This window comes from Athene noctua, chromosome 1 (genome assembly GCF_965140245.1).
Source record: "Athene noctua chromosome 1, bAthNoc1.hap1.1, whole genome shotgun sequence".
Taxonomy (NCBI): Eukaryota; Metazoa; Chordata; class Aves; order Strigiformes; family Strigidae; genus Athene; species Athene noctua.
Window position 1 is genome coordinate 7786679 of NC_134037.1, and position 20911 is coordinate 7807589.

Sequence of the window (20911 nt, forward strand, 5' to 3'; positions counted from 1 at the left end):
TTGCAAGTCCAAATCCTGTCCTAAACTGCATTTAGTTAAGCATTCTTGCCTTCAATGATGCTTCAAACACACATGGGGATGATAAAACCTGCTGGGCAACTTAAGTCAGGATTTTCACAATTTCCAGCACATATCTTCCATCAGATGAAAAAGTCTTAATAATTTACCTTTTTTTTCCATCTGTAAAATGCTTTTCAGGCAATATCCTATGGCTATGCTTGTCTGAGAAATATTTTCATTCTCTTTCGACATCTTTCATTTCACCCCAAGGAGACAGGAACAAGTAAGAGGCCACACATTCATTTTGCATTGTCTGACTCTAACGTCACCAATGAAGATGAGCCAACGAAAGAGCTAAACTTGTGAGGATATTATCACATTTCTTACTTGGTGACTTATGTGCTTATTTTTTGTTTGTTTTTTTTCTTCTTTTTTTTTGCATGTGTGGAGTCAGCTCCCAGGCTCAGTTTATGTTTTGGCTCATGGAGCCAAATTAGATGCATGACTTGGCTTTAATTCCTAGCTTTCTTGCTTGCCAAGGTCTGCCAGGTACTTGCTTTATTCTAAAGAAACACGTAAACTGATAAATAAATGCAACATTTAGAAGCCAAGATGATGTACACCACTTGCACTATACCAGTGACCACTGTACATCTTAAATCCTGGACCTCAGCAGTGACTTTGATTTGTTAACTTCTCTATGTGAAATACCAGATGGAACAAACATTCCCCAAAAAGATGGACTGCTGCTCTTAAGTTACAGATGAGTGGGAACTGACTAAAGTTTTGACATCTCTTAAGAATAATGGGAACTAATTAATAGGAAATATGTTGTTACTTGCAGCAGAGTTAAAATAAAGAGATGGGATACTTAGATCTTAATACTGTCTTTGCCACTAATTAGTGATGGGACAATTTCCCCATGTAGATACTAAATTACGAAGTTAGTTAAGTTAACCTATAGGAAATACTGAGGAGCAAAATTGTGTTTCCAGCTCTGCTCTTACAGGACTTAAGATGCCTCTGCTGAAATACATGTTGGCTTTAGCTCACACCTGTCAGAACAGGGCACTTCATTATCTGATAAGGCTTCTTTGACCATCAAATGATAACTTTTACCTTGACAACATGGAGTTTGGGCAGAAGGTTGCAGTCAGCAAGTGTCAGGTCATCTCCATCCAGAAACTTGCGTTTAGACACTTTTTCCTCTTCAGTACTGTTTGCATCAATCTCCTCTGGCAGAGGGGTTCTCAGATAGTCATCCAGCTTCTTCAGAGCCTTCACTAAACCTCTTTCAAGGGCTTTGCCAAAAAGCAATGAACAAGTGATTAGGGCAGAGTAAGAATGATTTAGAAATGGTCATTGTCAATGGCTATGGTAGTATCTAGAAAGAAAAAAAAAAAAAAAAAAAAAGCCAAGAAGTATTTCTTATTTCTTTGTTGTTAATTTGTGCTCCAGTGACTACACAGTCTGATGATGAAGTAGCCCAGCAAGGTCTGCCTGAGGGTAAAGCTCATTCAGCAATGAAAAAAGGGGACACAGAAAACTCTTGTGCATGTCTTCTCCTGACTAGCACCAAAAAAAAACCCCAGTGAGAGAGATCATGGAAGTAAAGAACAACTTGTCAGTATGATATATACATAAAACACATACACCCTATGATATTCTGATCTGTTGAGGCCATCACACAGTACACTGGAGATCTGTATGCCACTACATTATTCTTCTAAGCAGCCAGGTAGGACTGTAATGGAAAGGAATTTTCTAGAATTACTTTAGCTCTAAAAAGTTGTAGTTTTATTACTTTTAAACCCCTTCCAGAGTAATTAAAAGCAATAGCAATAATTCCAGAGATGCTAACCAGAGCTCTCTGAAGCTGGAAGGTACATTACAACTGAAAGTAATACAACAATAATTAAATACAACACTATACAAAAGAGATTAAATATTCAGCCACTGTTAAGATTCCCCTCACTTCAGGTTCAACTTGGGTGCAAAATCTCTTTTTGATATGTCTCAAATCAGGTATCACAAAGGAGAAGAAACTTTGGATGTTTCACTTCAATTACTAAAGACCATGTCCCACACTGCTGCTGGCTCCAACAAATTCCAGGCTTAAAATGCCACTTAGGGATAATATACAGCAAAGTGTAAATTTTTTACTTAAAAATACCAACCTGGGCAAAGAATTTGTGTTCTTATATGTTTCCAGCAGGATAAGAGAAAAACTTGATTGCAATAATGGACGTGGAGAAAGCTGAAATGACTGTACACAGGTTTGCATGTTATTAAAACTGCAAACACTCTGGGGCAAGAAGGGTCTTTTGCATCTCTGTTCGAAGGGTGACAAGAACGATGGGGTCCTGGCTCCTGACAAGTGCCCCAAAGTGCTAAAGCAATATAGCTAAGAAACAGCAAGAATTTACAATGTGAAAAAAAATAACATGACTCATGGGCTTAGAGCCAGAATTTCAGCTGGTGAAAATTACCTGCAGTGATTTATACCTGCTGCAGCTCTGGCCTGAAGTCAGCATTTAAGGCCTAAGACTGTAAAATCTTGTATCTCTGAGTAACTTACTGCCATTTAACTTAGGGGAGACTTTTCTCAATGCGTCAAGTTGCTCAGGCAGCGCAGCACTACAAGGCCTATAGAGATAAATATATTTACAGAGCACAAAGCAAGCTTAAGCAGGCTGCAGCGCCTGCCCTGTGTGGAGCAGTTGCTGGCACAGGTAGCTCCGCTGGCTCTGCTGTCAGCCACCCCTGCGTTTTTGGCACGGAGAGAAAGGCAGCGCGTACGGGGCCATTGAGAGAGCAGGAGCTGAACACCACAGAACACGATTTCTCTGCTGCCCTAACATCCATTAAACCTTGTGCCAGTGGTGGAAGGCAGATTAAGCTGCCTGATGTCTTGCTCCCACTGAAGCCTTTTGGCCAAGCACCAGGGAACCATACCAGCTCTTTTGTGGCTGATTCTTAGACACAGTGGCAAATCCTGGCTTAATTGATTGACTGGAGAAATGACTGCAATCCAACTGAAAACACCCCAACAAACATAGCAGGGAGGGAAGGAATTTTATTTCTGAAAGCAGAGCATCTAAAGCGACTGAAGTGCTGCCATCCATAAAACAAAAGTGTTGCCATCCCTTATTTAATCAATTCAAATTGAATTTTGACACTGACATTCTGCTGTCAGATGCTGGCAGTGGTGTCTTTAATCATCTGCAGCTGTGCTCCGCCACACAACTTCTACTGAAGGGTAATAACTGCGTAGCGTGTAATATCCCCCCATGGGGCAACACTCAGAACATTTAGCAATCTCTTCCTGGTTTGACCCATAACACCTGTTGAATAGATAGCTCTTCTCTTGGTCAGCCTCAGACTACGTCCTCTTACGATGAATTAATTTAGAGACAACGGAATCGAATTACTGTGATTTAATTCAATTTTGCTCATCCAGATTTTAGAGAACTGGCTTAACGCTGAGCATTTTCCAGTGTCCCCTTCACCCGGTAGGATTATCGGTTCTCCGAGCCACCCGTGCAATACATCCAATACCCGTAGTACATTAAATGCTTCGTGCTAGCCCATGGGCTCAGTTAGGTGTGTGTATGAAGACAGGAGCAGCAGGTGAGATGTGTTTGCATAACTTTTCTGGAACTTATTAGGGTTGGGTTTTTTTTTGCTCTTCTTGATATATCAAAGTGCGTCATGGCTGTCTCAAAAACAATGCCTGGAGTGAAGCCTATTTGTGACAGTGGGAAAAACATCTATCTGAATTCATACTTGGCGCTTGCATACGGCAGCTTTAGGCCAGAAATAAGCATATGTTCAGGGTTCAACGCATCTGTGGCCTGATTTACAGGCTCTGCAGGAATCCACAGGATCCTGACATCTCACAGTGAAATCACCACACAGTCAGGACATTCTCATATCCTGATAGTCAGGAACTGGATAACTAGTTGTGACGCCAATGACCCCATTTAATTAATCAAAATTTCTTCTGTTCCTAGTGAATCTCTCAGAACAAACATGAAAATAGAAGAGTAGTGGAAAAGGGAGAACTGTTTTCCTTCCAACTGAATACTGACAGAATTTTGAAAAGCTAAGAGAAGATCGATCCTAAAATTGCCGTTTCAAATGGAGTTTAGGTGCACAGGATCAGATTTTTAAATCCTGTCAGTGATGTTCAAGGCATTTTTTGAAATCCATATGCAAATATCTGTGTTGCAAACCCTACTTTCTAGGTGCCCTAACACATGCAGATTTATCTATAGGATTTGAAGTCTTGTGTTCCTTGAGAAGGTGCTCAGGGAAATCCCCACTCAAAGTAGAAGGATGCATAAAAGAACCTCAAAAATATTGAAGCAAGAGGCTTTTAAGTGCCACATCTCAAAAGAAGCCAAATGTCTAATGCTGGCATGGGTGGGAGAACCCACCTTATGTCTGAATTCATCAGTGACCCCCCCAGAAGAGAGAGGTATCAAAACCAGGTCAGTTTTTTCTTTCTTAGAAAAAAATCTGGGGAGAAGTGCTATGATTTTACCAGTGGTATAGGGAGAGCAGTTTCCTGGAAAGTGGAAGACTGAGTTTCAAATGCCTTTTCAACATGATGTCAGCCCAGATCTGCCAGATGAGACCCCACCAGTGGAGTATCGGGTAATCTGTGCAGTTCTCCTGTTGAACTGTTTCACTTTCCGTAAATGACTCAACATTCAGTGGATTGTGGCTGAAGGCTGACACCACAGGTAAAAGTCAGAAAAACTAACTCTCTCATTTTCACTCTTATCTGATTGATATTTAAGCATTATGTAAAAGGTGAAAAAATGTGAACAGAGACCAAGAAATTACCTCCTCAAAATATCCTACATCTCTGAAGGTTTGGGGACTCTTGCTGAAGAAAGAGCTGACTGGGTTCATAGCACTGAGTAAACTCAGCAGAGGAAAGACTTAATTCTAAACCTTTCATACTACAACTATTTTGTGAAAATCTGGATGACGCTATACATTGTCTCCACTGAGAACACAGCGGACAGTGGGCACTCACCAGGACAGGGTCTTGTGAATACCAGTCACAGCACTAGACTGAATGAAGACATTTTAAAAGATGTGACTAATTAAAAAGTGATTAATTCCCCATTTGTGAACATACTAACCACAGTGAGTTTCAGAAGTGGCTAAGCAGCTAATTCCCTTGGCAACCTACCCTCTTGGAAACATCATTAAGTAACTAAATAGGTTTGCTGATAACTGCTCAGGCTCCACTGCAAGTCAATGAGTGGGATGGGATTGATCTTCCCTGAAGAGAGTAAGTTAAATGAGTAAATTTGAATTAAACACCCTGAACATCCTCTGTAGGCGTGGAGTCTTCTCTTCTACACTTGGTTTAGGTGACCCCTAAATCAGCTGTGCGGAGAACTTTTCCTGAAGTGTCTAATCTCAGACTTGCATTGTCTTGGTAATGTCAGGGTGGAGGATTCAATATTACAAAACCAAGTGGAACTATGCCTGGGAATGTGACTCTGTGATGCTTTTGAAATTTCTACCTCCAGTTGCATCCCCACCCTGCAGACTTTCAGTGTGCACTTAGAGATCCCAGATGTGACCAGCTCTGCAAAAAGAGCCCTGTCGTCAGGTTACCCGTGCAATGGCTGCAATGGTTGAACTCATGGAAACCAACTTTCTGGACAGTGAAATCATCAAGCACAAAGGCACCAGCATCATACTGCCTCCACAGTGATGTATTTAATATAAATTCAAATTCCAAGAATTTCTACCTGTGTATACATAAAGTCCACGGTGGAACCATCTCTCTCACCCTTCACTACTCTGCTCTGGGTTACTTAGGCAGCCAAAGACAGCAATCATAGTCCTGCCATGTCATCCCACCAATAGTAAACAAAGATATTAATAAAAAACCTCACGAGCTCTTTGTGATTTTCCTTCTCCCTTCAAAACTATGCTTTTATACAACTTTACTTAAGAATCCTGAGTTAGAAGCCAGAAAAATAGCACTTTCCAACCTCAAAGCAACCACAGAACACTTAATGAATGTATTACCATCTGTCAAATGCACAGGGTGAGGTTCAATTTAGCTGATGATACCTAATTCAGAGTGACGCTCTGTTTTCAGCAAAAGGTTACTCGATGTTGAACAATGAGATTAACAAATCCTGACATGCACAGAAATACAAATAATGTAACAAAAGTTAATAATTGGCAAAATTGTGCTCTCGGTTACACTGACATAAAAGAGGAGTAACTCCGCATTGTCAACAAGCTATTCCATATTTACTCCAGTTCAACCAAGAACAGACTTTGGCTCTGTTACTCAACTCTTCGAGCAAAAACTTCCTTAAGCTATTAGCCTGTGCAACTATTTCCAGGGGACAAGAGAAATCCTTGTGTCTTAAAGTACTTACACCACAACTGAACAAAACGTTGGAAAATGTAATGCATGGAGCAATCCTTCAAGTCAAGGGGAGGGCCAGATGACAAAGATTCATTACTAGGTACTCAGGGTGAAATTTTGGCCATACTGAAGCCCATGGAAGTTTTGCTGTTGACTTCAGTGGGGTTAGGATTTCTCCAGCAGCTTTTAAAGCCAAAAGAGACGATTATAATCAGTTAATCTGACCTCCTAAATAATACCAGCCATAAAACTTCCAGCGTCATCGGTCATTTCCATCTCTATTTTCTGTGGGTCAAATAAGGCTGAAGCAAAATGGAAAGTAACTAGAAAGTAGTAAAAGAAAAATGGTTTGGAAAATGTAAAACTGATTCAGGCTGCCCACACCCACAGCATTTGCAAAGGTCAGACAAGGACTCTTCTTCCCCTTCCTTGAACTCCAAATATTTCCTTCCTTGTTTAATGTTGGGACGAGGAGAAATAGCAAAGCAGACAAAGCACATAAACGCCAATCTCTGTGGCCTCAAGGAGCCACTGGAAGGCAAATCATTCCATCTTAAAATAGCCTAGGAAAAGCTGAATTACCACCAGAGTAACCTCTCTCTCTCTCTCTCTCTCATTTGAGAATAGGCAGACTGGCTACCTAAATTTAAAATAGCTAAAATTAGGTGAGATTACTCCTATTTTATGTGTCTGAGTGGAACCATTTGCAGGATGAGGATTTTACTTGATAGTTATTATGGGAAGGGATGCAAAGCACAGAGGGCACACTAAAAGCAATATGAACAATTGATTCTTTGGACAAATTGAACATAAAAATTATTTGATTTATGCTAAAATTGAGCAAAATGAGTTTAAATTTTTAAACAAAGCAAAATAACGTAAGACTTCCAAACAGACATGAAAACAAAAACAGAGCTGTGTTTTGGGATAGTTGGTTAAGTAAGCCTTGCCTAGACACTCAATCATTTTTACATCACTTTTTAAATGTTGGTAATCTTCAAAATTAACATGTCATTTCTAAATTAAAAAGAGAATAACCTTTTGTTTCAAAAAGTTTAGGAAAAAATACTTTTACTTTTCAAAACAAATCATTATTCACCAAATTCAACCCACATTTGCCAATAATTCAGATTACTAACACCACCCGTGGCATTTTTTGTCAAATAAACATTTTGTCACAAAATATTTACTCCAAGACGAAGTAAAATATATGTGGTCCTCTTCTTAAGAGAATACCACTAAAAGCACAGTGACAACAAGGCTTCAAAGTCATCGAGGCCCAGCAGTATAGTGGCTTTTGTAGCCATCATCTGAAACCACCTGAGACTGACCTCGGCAGAATTGCAAGTTTCTTAGTTGTCAAGCCCAGGCAAGTTCAACAAACAATGATCCATGTACAAAAATGAACAACGATTCCTGCTGCTACCCTGGATCACTGATTGATGCTTTTCCTTTTTACTGCTTTCTTCCACTGCCCTCCTGTAAGATTTATCCCGTAACACACGCAAATGAACTTGGTGAAATACGCAATGAGGGAAAAGGGGGAACAGTACATAAATATTCACAGTCTCACACAAACAATCTGAGATTTATTTTTCCTTTAAAAAAACAAACCACCTTTCCTGATCACTTCCAGATTCACAGAGTTTGATATTATATGAGACCCAATACTGTTTTCTGGTAGGAGAGGGAAACCAGCTAAGAAACAGCAATTTAAGGTAAGAAAATAATATCATTCTACTCGTCTGACAGTCTGAATAAAGACCAAAGATTCATATTTTCACTCTCTTTTTTCTCCGTCCTGCTCATTTTTTTCAGGCAGGCTCAATAGAGTATTGTAACCTTAATCTGTGTAGATTAATCCTTCTCACATGGAGGAGCTGTGACTTTAATGTGCGCCACTGTAATACATATTGAACAGTTTATCTTCCCCCCTACGATTTCAAAATAACCCTCGAGATTTGAGTGCTGCCTTGATTTCTTCTGTTTAGCCGTTTAAGAGTCGGGTATCTTGTCTAAGCTGGTTACGTAGGTTCCCTCTCTGCTCAGAGGTAGTAAGCATCTCCAGAGGGCAATTCCTTCCAGCTGCCCAAGACACCTGATTTGAACTGGTGTGACTCACTCCACACATGCCCTTCTCACTGCGTGAATTACAGATGAAGCCTAAAGGACTAGCTCAGACTAGACACCTAACTTTCAGGGAAGTTAGGCGAGATGAATCCTACCCTTGGAATATAATAATTTCACAGTTCACCTAAGTGATGTAGGATAATACCTCCCTTTCTTTTAAAGTTACTTAAATATTAGGGCTTGCTCCCCAAAGGGGGAATGCCAATTTGAGCATTGCAACATCCTTTCCATCTTTCTGAGCAGCGTCTATATTGAGAGGCAAATGAGTGGGCAGACGCTAAGGGAGCCATCGGAAATGCAGAGAAGGATGGAGCTTGTGTGCTCCCATGCATACAAGGCATTTAGATGCTTAACTCTGGGCCAAAGGGAGTTTCTGGGGTGACTCACATCTCCTATTAAAGATGTTCCATTCTAGATAAATAATTCAATATTCACTGGAACAGAGACTTGTGGAAGTTCCCACAATGAAGGTAAAGGCCCATATAACCATGCTGAAAAGTTGTGATCTGTCTGTTTCTACTCACTTAATGAATCAAGGGATACCTAGTTGTGTACACAGAAGAGAAATAGATTAGTGTCTTTTATTCCTCAACCCTGCTTTCCTGGTGAGGGGTTTCTCTCAGGGGACAGGGGTTCATAGTCACTCTCCAGATCAGCCAAAGCTGGGACGTGAAAAGGGATTTTTAGTTACGCTCAGTGTTCAGGTGAGCGTGCACCAGGAGTGGGATAAGTCACACGAACACAGGTGCACACATGCAAACAGCCACATAACTTTGGTCATAAGCGGCCTTTCAGACGTGGTCTAACCCAGGAATAAATATGTACGTATTTTCCATATATCTTGGCACATGTGTTCTGTGTATTTCCAGTGGGAGAAGTGGAGGTGCTAAAGCTCAGGAGCACTTCATCCAGGACTCAGAGGAACATGGAGCTGAAATACAGTTGTTAGATACCCAGAGCACTTTAGGAACCCAGACACATCAAAAATCTATTGATTTACTTATGGCTAAGACTCACTTTGCCTAACTTCAGCCATCTAAGTGTTAGGTAATTAGTCCAACCCAATCATCCAAGTTCCCTTTACAGATAGCAATGAAAGACAGGCACCTTTAAAGGAAGTTCTGCCAGCTTTAGATCCATATTTTAAGATAAATCAAACTGCCCTTTAGAAATGGATTTATGACCCTCTCCACTGATCACAAAAGAAGCCAGTATTATTGAATGACTAATGTATAACTTTTAGAGAGGTGAGATGATCCCTCCCTTATCATCCTTCCCTCCCCTCCCCACCCCATCTTGATGATGTGGGTTGATCAATTAGAGCTTCATGCCAAACATTTGGGATATTTTGACAGACCTGTCTCAAAAAATCCCCAGGTACCCTTTCCTAAAACAGAGCACAATGATCCAAAGGTTAAGAGGTTACCTAGATTTAGGAGACCTGAGTATCTTCTTCTCAAGCTTTTATATATGACCTTAGATAAATTATTTAAATTCTCTGCCTTTCAACTTCCTATATATGCAATAAGGATAATAGCACTCTACATCCACACACTTTACATTGGTAAAAGCAGTGATGCACCAGTTGTAGGTTTATGTTTCAGATTAGAGGGGGATAAATAGTAAATATAGAGAAAAGAAGAGGCATCTTTTTATTTTTGTGATATCATCTTTCCTACTCCCAGATTAAACCTAGTGAAACAGGTGAATTGATAATGTTTTTGAAAAGAAAATTAAACATTTTTCAAGCATCTAGAAAGTTTGTTTTGACTTGTTTCTAGTTTTAGACTGAAAAGTCAGCTTTCTTCTTTCCCTTTTCTTATTCAGTTTTACAGTGGAGGCAAGAAATAAATGTAATACTTGTAACATTATCATGAAGAATGCAGACCACCTTCAAATGCTGGTTTTTTAAGAAGAAAACCCAGGTGTTCAAATGACACCAAAAGAAGGGTTCATTTCCAAGTCTCTTAGGAGTCCAAGCGACCCTGAGGGCAGGAAGCAAGTCAATGTAAAACTACTGGCCTACAAGTGCCGCAGGAAGAACAGGACCTAACTTGCATTTCACAAACCATCGTAAGTCTGTAGCAGCACATAAGTGACAAGCATCATTTCTAGAGCATGTCCCCAAGGGCCTAATCCTGACCTCTGTGATGCTCCTCTTGTGCAGGTGCCCCTAAACCAACTTCAGACAAGCAGCAGCTGATTTGCATCAGAAACCTGAAAAAAAAACCCGTCAAACCCTGTAGATTATAAACCCACATATTTATAATACGGGAATATCACTCTGGTATCTTGATTTTTAGAATGTTGTGTGTTTACTCACAGGGTAAAGTGTTGTTTTACTACCAAAGAGCAAACAAGATGATTCTGGAACTAACAAAGAAAAACTAACTCTATGTTTCTGCATTAAAATAAGAATAAAGTTAACTTCTGGTAGAGTGCAACTGGGCTTTAGTAACAGTGCTGTGGGGACCCCTTGTGTTCTAGTATTTAAGCAGAGAAAATTGTTCCTCTGCAGGCTGTTCGTGCTCGCATCTTTAATATCAATTTCTCTCAATCTCAGGCATGTAGAAAAATAGATTTGCTTTTGTTTACACCAAGATAATACAATTTGCACTCAATTGCTTTCAACTATGTTATTTAACTACAGCAGTGAAGACACACGAGAGGGAAATAGTGATGCCTAGCTAGCAGCACACGAAGAGGGAGTTTTAAAGCTTACTGAGTTTCCAAGTCCCTCAGTTCACTTAGCAAATCTCAGTCTCAAATAGTTTTATTTTAATGTTTCCAGTATTTTCTGCCCTTTGTGTTCAAAAATTGTTACTCAGATACAAAAAAAACATGAGATGATGAGATTTACAAATGACTCACATCTTAATTCTTTTCCATTGTTTCTCTGCTGTTGAGATTTTTTTTGCTTCAAGCTCCATGAAGGAGCTTAAGAATCATCATGATTATGCCTCAACTTAACCCCTCTGAAAGGAGCAGAAACAATTAAACTTATACTTATGTCTGGATGTATGAAAAATTTTCAAGTACTAGTAGGGACGTCATATTCCCTCTGTTGCAACGGTACTATTGCGACAAGTATTAAGAAATTCTTTCCCCAGTTAAAAAGGATTTTGGAAATTCCATCAAGAGGTCAAAGGAGAACAATATGGTGTTCAAGGACTGCAAAAAAAAAGCCTCAAAATGTCAGGTTTGAAGAGTCTATTTGTTAGGCTTATCGGAGAGAAGTCTGACAGGCCAATGTGCACAGATCCTCACCCATGGACAAAACATTTGGGAAGTGTGAGAGAGCTCTTCAGCCTTGCTGACGAAGGTGTAAAAATGTCTAATGGTTGGAAGTCAGACAAATTTGGTTTCCATGTTGCCAAAGCAATGAACTGTTTAAGAAACAAACAAGGAGAGAAGGGAGGTGGACTTACTTCATGGGGTGTTTAGTGAGACTAAGGCAGGCTTTAATCCAGTTCTGGTAGAAACAGGAGAAACTGGGATGGAGGAGGATAGAGTCACATGGGCAGGTCATGGCACTTTAAAATCCCCAATATCATCTTCTAGGTCTTGGAACAAGGAATGAGGTAAGTTGACTGTGCCGCCATCATTGTCACATAGAATTTGCTCCTCATCATTAAGACAGTGACTGTAATTAAATCTCATGCTTCAAGATTTGAGGCGTTTGCAAAGATCACAGTATCTTTTCTCCCAGTATGGAATTAATCAGTTGTTACAAGGCTCATCTATGGCCATCAGGTCATTCTCCGCTAGAGATGGCAATGACTGGGCCAATGCACTGAAGTGGTACGGAAAGTCTTGCTGAGTAGATGCCTTCCTCACATGTTCAGAGTCATCCTGATTCCAGGTGAAAGACCAGGAAATACTTGTTTTGCAGCTTTGACTGGCTGAATCACTGGGGATTCACCTTTCCCTGCAGTGCAGATTATGGACCAGCTATTGTCATCAGCTGGGCACCTCTCACACAGTAAATTCCCCTCTTAGAGGGGCATTGTGCACCAAAGACACTTCAGTTTCTCCTGCTCTCTGCTCCAACAGAAAACTTCTATGCGAAAAATAAAATACTAACATGTTTGCTCAATGGGCAAAACTGACTGGGATGTGATTTGCAGGAGAGCAAATAATCCAAAGGTCCTTCTAGCCTCAAGCTCTGAAATTCTGATTTTTTTTTTCTGCAGTCAGAAGAATCAGGATATTTAGACAAGAACTATGTCTCCATTTCTCATTTAGTCACCTTATTCCCAGCACTGTTTTCAAGCTAAAGGTCAACTATTTAGGATCTGATCTAATAAAGAAAATTAGCAACATTGATTTTCATTTATGTCTCATTCTTCTCTTCCCTGTTGTTTTATGAAGAACATTTGCATGCATAAAAACAAAAAGTCTGTTTTGGGAAAAACAGATTCTGGGCCAATTCTTCTCCCTTTGAAGTCATCAACAGTTTTGCAAACTGACTTCCAGGAGCCAGTCACTGGGCTCTCTATCATGTGATAGCTTGCTCTACAATTGCTAAATATAAGCTTGTGAACAATCCTCTTGGGACAATAAGACCAGTTAAGTGCTGAACATTTGCTTATTTAATATTTGGACACTTTACTGAGTAAGGCCATAACTTCATCTAAGTCCTTGCTGTGGGGAACATACTTAAGATGCACCAAGTACATCGCAACAAGGGGAGTTACCCACCAGTGCGAAACCATAGAGCAATGAAGTTAAAACTCAATTCTAAATAATAATGTAATTTAGGCCTCCCATTCCAGCAGCAAGGCGCTTAATTCCTCCCAGGACTGCTGCCGCCAGATTGCTCTAATCCACTTCCAGCTGTGCTACTGCTCCTGTGTGTGAGCATGGGAGCTCGGCTGGGAAACAGAACAAAGCATCCCAGTAAAGCCAGCAGCACTTGGAGGAATATTCAAACACACAGGGGAAATAATTCCCTCTTAAAGACGAGTGTCTGCCAACTACTGTTCCCATTGCAAGTATTTTAGTCTAGGCCTGGCCTGTGCATATAGGCCCTGATTCAGCAAAGACTTGAGAACATGCCTTAATTTGAGCATATAATTAACCTCGCTGGCTTTAGTATATATTGTCAACTGGTTTTTAGGGCTTTGCGTATTCTGTGTCTTGAGCTTACATAAATATATGTATTCATTTTTTATCCGCCTCCCTATGGTATACTATGTCTTCAAAGCTACTTCTGCACAGATGCGTCAGAAAATTATGTCTGCTAGTACATTAATTGTAAATATTTACTGTTCCCAGAATGGCTGCATAATCAGGCATAGCAAATCCTGCCTTGGAGGGCTTGTACTCTGATCACGTCTGGACTTACACAGAGTTTTAGTTTTAGTTTTGTATTGTTTTCAAATATTATTTTTCACATTTACATCAGGAAATCTTCACACCTTAATTAGCAAGGTCTCAGAAGAAGGAAAAAACCTAAATGATAGGAAAGTTCAGAAACATTCCCTAGTAAGGCACATATTTCTGAGATTAAGATGATGTTTTGTTATCATTATAGAAAACTGGAAACCTCTTTCTTCCAATGGCATAAAATTTCAGTTCTTAGTTTTGGCAGGTCAAAAGACAGTGGTCCTTAAAGCTGTCACTGGTACCAGACAGAATATTGATGGCTCTGGGCCTCTGGCCAGCATGATTTTGAGGAGAACTTTCAGAAAGTTATTTCTCAAGCAAACTTATTTTGTAAACTGCTGTTTCTGAGCATTTTAGAATCAGTCTTTGATTCCTGGGCAGAAAGCAGATACAGCAATTTAGGACAGATGATAAATGCAACTTGCGCCACTACTTAACAAGTTAGCACGCAGCTATCACCACCGTTTTAGTGGTCTTTATATGTGTGTTTTTATAAAGAGACAGAGTGGAGAACAGTTTTATTAACATATCATGAGTGAGTTATATGGGTCATCCCAAATGAACGGCAATAAAAGCTTTATATCACACTCACCAACATGTATTTGGTACTTTATGTGCCACAAATGTTGCAGAAAAGCTATTTTACATATGTTTTAAAGACTGGGTATTTTTTATATTAAGGCTGGTTTTGTAAAGCTGCCAGGCACTTTAGCTACCGCGAGCCCAACAGTATTCAGCTCAGAGGGAGCCATAAAAACTTGTTTAAAATGTTCTGAAATAGCTTTTTTGTGCTTCAAAATGCCAAAGTTAAAGATCTGTCACCCTGATATGTTCCATCACAAAGCAAGTCCTTTTCTCTAAAACAATTTTAAAAGGTATTCCTAGTCCTTCCTGGTTGCATGACAGAAAAAACTTAATAACATCACAGCACAGGACAGATTGTGGCTCGTGCTGGGCCTTGGACAGGTGTGGGGTTTTGTAGTGGAAATTCTGCAACTAAAGAGGAAGAAGGAAAAATTTTAATGGCAAGTTGATACACAGACATCATACACACGTAGATATTTATACGGCACCTTGAAAATCTATGCAAAAAGCATAAAGCATTAATGTTTGTCACAAATTAGAGCCTGATCCAAGATCCCTGTCACAGGAAACTCTCCATCAGTACAAGGGCATTCAAACAGCTTTTTGAACTTGCTCTGTTAAAGTCAAGAGGAGCTTTGCCAGGAACTTTGCTGAGCACAGGGTGAAGCCTTTAGGCACAGAATAGGCCAGGAGGATCAAAGACTCAGGACAAGCTGTACCATGTTTACAGTTATAATCTGACCCCTTTGGATGTCAGAAGCCAGGCTGGAAGGAAGAGAGGTGACCCCCAACCCTTCCCACCGATGGAGATGCTGTGGGGACAGATGTGTGCTCTCCTACCTGCTGCTGGAGACCAGAGCAGAGCACCCTGTCAGGACGACACAGGCTGACCCACAACATCAAGAAGCTCCTACCCCCAGGTACACACATCAGCTCAGGTGACATGAAGGGTCTGCACCACAGAGCTGCTAGTACTCTAAATATTCTATGTAGGGTTTTGGAGTGTAACTTTCTGCTTATTTAAGGAGGCATGCAATGGCTTCTAGAAAGGATCAGAGAACACATTCAGCATGTGCACGTACCTACACTATGGGTCTGACTCTCTTCTTAGCAGGATTAACTCCACAGTGTAAAACTGATGTAGGCCAGTTCCTATATCCAGCCCTAGATGTGTGTGTGCATATCTACTGTATACATGCATACACGGCACATGAAGAGACACTTCCCACCTCACGCGCTGAACCACAAAGTGTGATGTAGCTACCGAAGGAGGCGAATGGCATTTAATCACATGTGAGTTAATGATTTAAATGCGCTTTTATTTTTGGCCTCTTGATGTAAATCCAAACCAGACAAGCAAAGTCCTCTGGTCAGACGGCTGGAAATTCCTCTGCGTGAAATCATGTTGGTGGTCTCCCGGCTCAGCGCCTTCTGAAGAGCCGTACAGTGAAATATCCTTCCGTACCACTAATGAATGCGCCCACCCACACTGGAGCTGGTGCCCCCTAAGAACTCAAATCAAGAACAACTTTTTAAACTAATAAATGAAATCAAAGGGCTCTTTCTATGAGCCAAAGAACTTACAATTTTAGGTGGGACAGTTAATGGGTGGTTACTATAGGTTGTCCCCTTGGTTTGCAGTACACAGTCTTGCAAGAAAAAAAAACAAGCAGGATACTGAATATGTACACAGCATTCCAACTAATTAAATTTCATCCCTCTCCAATGAATACATAAATTGTTACTACCCTTGTTACTGTACAGAGCCTGAATGACTTGCTTAGCATCATCCAAGGGAACTAAAGTAAACTCACAAAATCTTGGTTTACTTTCCTATGCTCAGACAAGATAACCTTCGGGATATTAAACAAACTCCAAGGCACCAAAGACTCTGAAATTGGCCATGAAAACTTGAGCGAGAGCATCCACAAAATAATTTTTCAGACTACTGCCACTAAACTCTCTCAAAGACTCCTGTTCTTGTGTGAACGAGAACTTGTCATTTCAAGTATGAGCGGTGAAGCCTGGAGAACTGAATACCCGGCTGTGCTACCAAGGCAAAGCACGGATCTAATCCTGCCATGAGGAGATGGCTCCTTCAGAGAGGCCTGTTATAAAATTATCGAGTGACACAGGGGGTGGAAGGAATCAAGCCCGTTGTAATTGAACTGACTTGAAATAATAAATGCACACACTTTCTTTAAACACAGCTTGCCACATCCTGAGAATCTGGAATCAATTCCTTCCCTTTCAAGAAGCTTAAAAGTGGTGGGACTTTGATATGGCATGAGCATGTTTGCTTCTGGGCTTACAGCCCTCGCCAGCCTGTTCCAAACCTTTCAACATTTTTATATTATAAGACAGAAAAGTTAGGAAAACAAAGATGGAAAAAAAAGAATCAGAAATTCAGGGAACTATTAAATCAGGGCAGCCTAGCTGCCAAATACCTTTGGTAAGTAAACGAATCATGATCAATAACATATTGCCATACAGACTTACAGAAGAAGGTTATCACCTGCTTCTGTGCCAGGCATAAAACATAACAGTGTGTGGCTGATGAAGTACTGCATGAATCCAGAAAAGTATGTGTTTTCTCTGTAATGTTAAAGCATTTTACTTCAAAGTCATTTCAATGCATCCAGAAGAAACATCATTTTTTCCATGAAAACTTTGTCAACATCGATAGGTTACTATGAAACTCTTCTGATGATGATGCTTTTCTAAGAGGAAACTGTCTTGATAGAAGGAAACCTATTTTGTTAAGGGGATGTTTCAGCCCTGATTGTAAAGCTGCTAGCTTTTATATTCACATATTCGCCAGCAGAGGGTATCACAATCTTAGAAACAGACATATGTAGCATTGTGTCTGTTCATTTACATGCAAGAATTCAGATGCACACTAAACCGAGAAATTACAAATCTTGAGTTTTTTCAGTAACGTTTATCAGAAAAAAACCCCACCCAAAACATTTAGCTACTTAAAGGCTACAGACTCCAGTATCAGTTCCATCTCACCACCTCTCTCAGGATAGGAAACACTGCAATGACACAGCCAAGTGATGGCATCACTTGAAGTCTAAAATTGTTGCATGACCCTGGCTTTAAACCCCCCTGGAAGGAACACCAGCTTGGGCTTATTTTTGGCATACATTAGGTTCTCATTAATTCTCACATCCAGTATCCTCATACTGCATATACTGCACAAATCTCATTAATTATCCCAACCACTTCACGTCACTTTTCAGCAAAGTTGTAATAGCCACAGGCTGTAGTGAGAGATCATGCTACATAGACCACATGATCGCTGCTAAACCAGTATGCTACAAAGAATGATCATATATAATTACACCTAACCCACACTTCTCACAGCTCGAGACAGGCTGATGCTACAAAACCCTAGCCTGATATCCCATTCATTAATGAATTCACCTCCCTGTCTCCCAAGTTAAGAGAACATAATTTAAGCAACCTGATGTTTGGTGTTTTAGCTTACTTGGTATTCGTCACTCCTCTATTCCCAACTAAAATAAATTAAAATTATTTTTATATAACAGTCTGGGTTCTCCATTCTATTTTGGATTTATTAACCAGTCTTTTCCTATTTGTGTATTTTGATTACGTGCAACTGATGTCCCAGTCACAGGTGTGGTTTTCCAGATTAACCCAAGCACTTGAGTCAGCTGGAGCTAGGAGCTGATATAGAGGATGACAAGGAGACATGTATTGCCTTGTTCTGAGAGCTGGGGTATATAGGAACCGTTTAAGATGATCACAAACAAGGTCAACAAGGAAAGCTTCTATAAGTACGTCAGTGATAAAAGGAAGGCTAGGGAAAATGTGGGCCCTCTCCAGAAGGAAACGAGAGACCTGAATGCCCAGGATATGGAGAAGGCTGGGGTACACCATGACTTTTTTGCTTCACCAGCAAGTACTGCAGCCACACCACCCAAGACACAGAAGACAAAGGCAGTGACTGGGAGAATGAAGAACCACCACTGTAGAAGATCAGGTTCGAGACCTGAAGGTGCAGAAGTCCATGGGACCTGGTGAGATGCATGCACAGACCCTGAGGGAACTGGTGGTTGAAGTGCCTAAGCCACTGTCCATCACATTTGAGAAGGTGTGGCAGTCTGGTGAAGTTCCTGCTGACTGGAAAAGGGGAAACATAACCCCCATTTTTAAAAAGGGAAAAAAAAGAAGACCCAGGGAACTACAGGCCAGTCAGTCTCACCTCCGTGCCTGGCAAGATCAGGGAGGGGAAACTACGCTTCTGGAAACTACGCTAAAGCACGTGGAAAATAAGGAGGTGATTGGTAACAGCCAGCATGGCTTCACTTATGGCTAATTGTGCCTGACAAATTTGGTGGCCTTCTACAATGGCATTACAGCGTTGGTGGATAAAGGAAGAGCAACTGACATCATCTACATGGACTTGTGCAAAGTATTTGATGCTGTTCTACATGACAACCTTGTCCCTGAACTGGAGACATGAATTTGATGGATGGATCACTCAGTGGATAAGGAATTGGCTGGATGGTCACACTCAAAAAGTTGAGGTCAACAGCTCGATGTCCAAGAGTACAGCGGTGACGGGTGGCGTTCCTCAGGGGTCAACGTTGGGACCAGCACTGTTTAACATCTTTGTCAGTGACATGGACCCATGGGGCTGAGTGCACCCTCAGCAATTTTTCTGATGACACCAAGCTGTGTGTCATGGTTGACATGCTGGAGGGAAGGGGTGTCATCCAGAGCGACCTGGACCGGCTTGAGGTGGGCCTGACAAACTTAACAAAGTTCAACAAGGCCAAGTGCAAGGTCCTGCACATGGGTCAGGGCAATCCCAAGCACAGCAGCTCTGTGGAGAAGGACTTGGGGGTATTAGTGGATGGAAAACTGATTATGAGCCAGCAATGTGCACCCACAGTCCAGAAAACCAACCATGTCCTGGGCTGCATCCAGAGCAGTGTGGCCAGCAGGTCGAGGGAGGGGATTCTCCCCCACTACTCCACTGTTTTGAAACCTCTCCTGCAGTGCTGCGTCCAGCTATGGGGCCCCCAGCATCAGAAGGACACGGACCTGCTTGAACAAGTCCAGAGAAGAGCCACAAAGATAATCAGAGAGCTGGAGCACCTTCCCTTATGAGGAGAGGTTCAGAGATTTGGGGTTGCTCAGCCTGGAGAAGAGAAGGCTACGGGGAAACCTTAGAGCAGCCTTCCAGTACTTAAAGGGGCTACAGGAAACCTGGGGAGGGACTCTTGATCAGGGTGTGTAGTGATAGGATGAGGAGTAACAGTTTTAAACTGAAAGAGGGAAAAGTTAGATTAGATATAAGGAAGAAATTCTTCACTGTGAGGGTGGTGAGACACTGGCACAAGCTGCCCAGAGAAGCTGTGGCTGCCCCCTCCCTGGAAGGGTTCCAGGCCAGGTTGGACGGGGCTTTGGGCAACCTGGGCTAGTGGGAGGTGGCCCCGCCCATGGCAGGGGGGTTGGAATTAGATGATCTTTAAGGTCCCTTCCAACCCAAACCATTCTGCGACTCTAATTCTATTAAACAGCAGCCTCTGTCCTTTTTTGATCTTACCTGTGCATATGGAGAGAGGGGAAGGGACATTCTCCTAAATAATTACATTTTATGTTTATAAAATGCTTTTTACAGAACTATATATAACTATACAGAACTATATACAACTACTTCTGCTGTTATATAGGAAATAAGCAACAGAACTTGCTGCAAAATGACATGTATCAGATCAAGTCTAGAGCCCCAGATCCCTTTCTGTTTGGTGTTGCAATTTTAAAAAAATAACAATGAAAACTAAATATGCTCATTGGGAAATACATATACAGTGGTGCTGTCCTTTCTTTTTTGCATACAGTCTTCACTGCTCAAGAAATCTAACACAACTACCTTTTAATTAATTCATTATCTGTCATCAAGATTAGCCTTCAGAATAACTGCTGTAGGTTCAGATGAACTGGATAGGAAAGTGGGTAAAATGTCCCTGGGATGAGGGAAAAGCTATTTTTGTTTAGCCCTTGAAGAGTGGAAGTCATTTACTCCGCTGAAATTGAGATCTATTTCCCACATGGTGTAAGTCTGCACTGATCATCTTAGAGACTCCAAGGTCCTCAGGTACTTTACTTCATTAGTAAGATAGAAAGAACATGCAGGTACTACTTCTACTCTGATTGTCTGTGCTTTATTCTCCTGGCACTGAAGCACTCCAGCTGTAAAAAATTAAGCTAAAAACTCTCTACATCAAAGAGGAAAGCTGAGCACCACTATGTTCAGAGACTGAAGTGTGTCTGGATATAACAAAAGCACGAATCAGCGTAAAAAATGGAGTGAGGACATTTGCAGGGAACAAATATTGTTTCTCTCCTGAAGCTTAACAT

General features: G+C 41.0%; 1 protein-coding gene across 2 annotated transcripts in view; it reads right to left on the reverse strand.

Moving 5' to 3' along the window:
- Positions 1–20911, reverse strand: part of CLIC5 (chloride intracellular channel 5) — an 83533-nt gene that overhangs the window by 10371 nt on the left and 52251 nt on the right. For both annotated transcript variants that reach the window (XM_074895505.1, XM_074895507.1), the window contains exon 5: positions 1120–1301. In XM_074895505.1, the coding sequence (XP_074751606.1) occupies positions 1120–1301 (182 nt within the window). The remainder of the gene's footprint in view (positions 1–1119; positions 1302–20911) is intronic.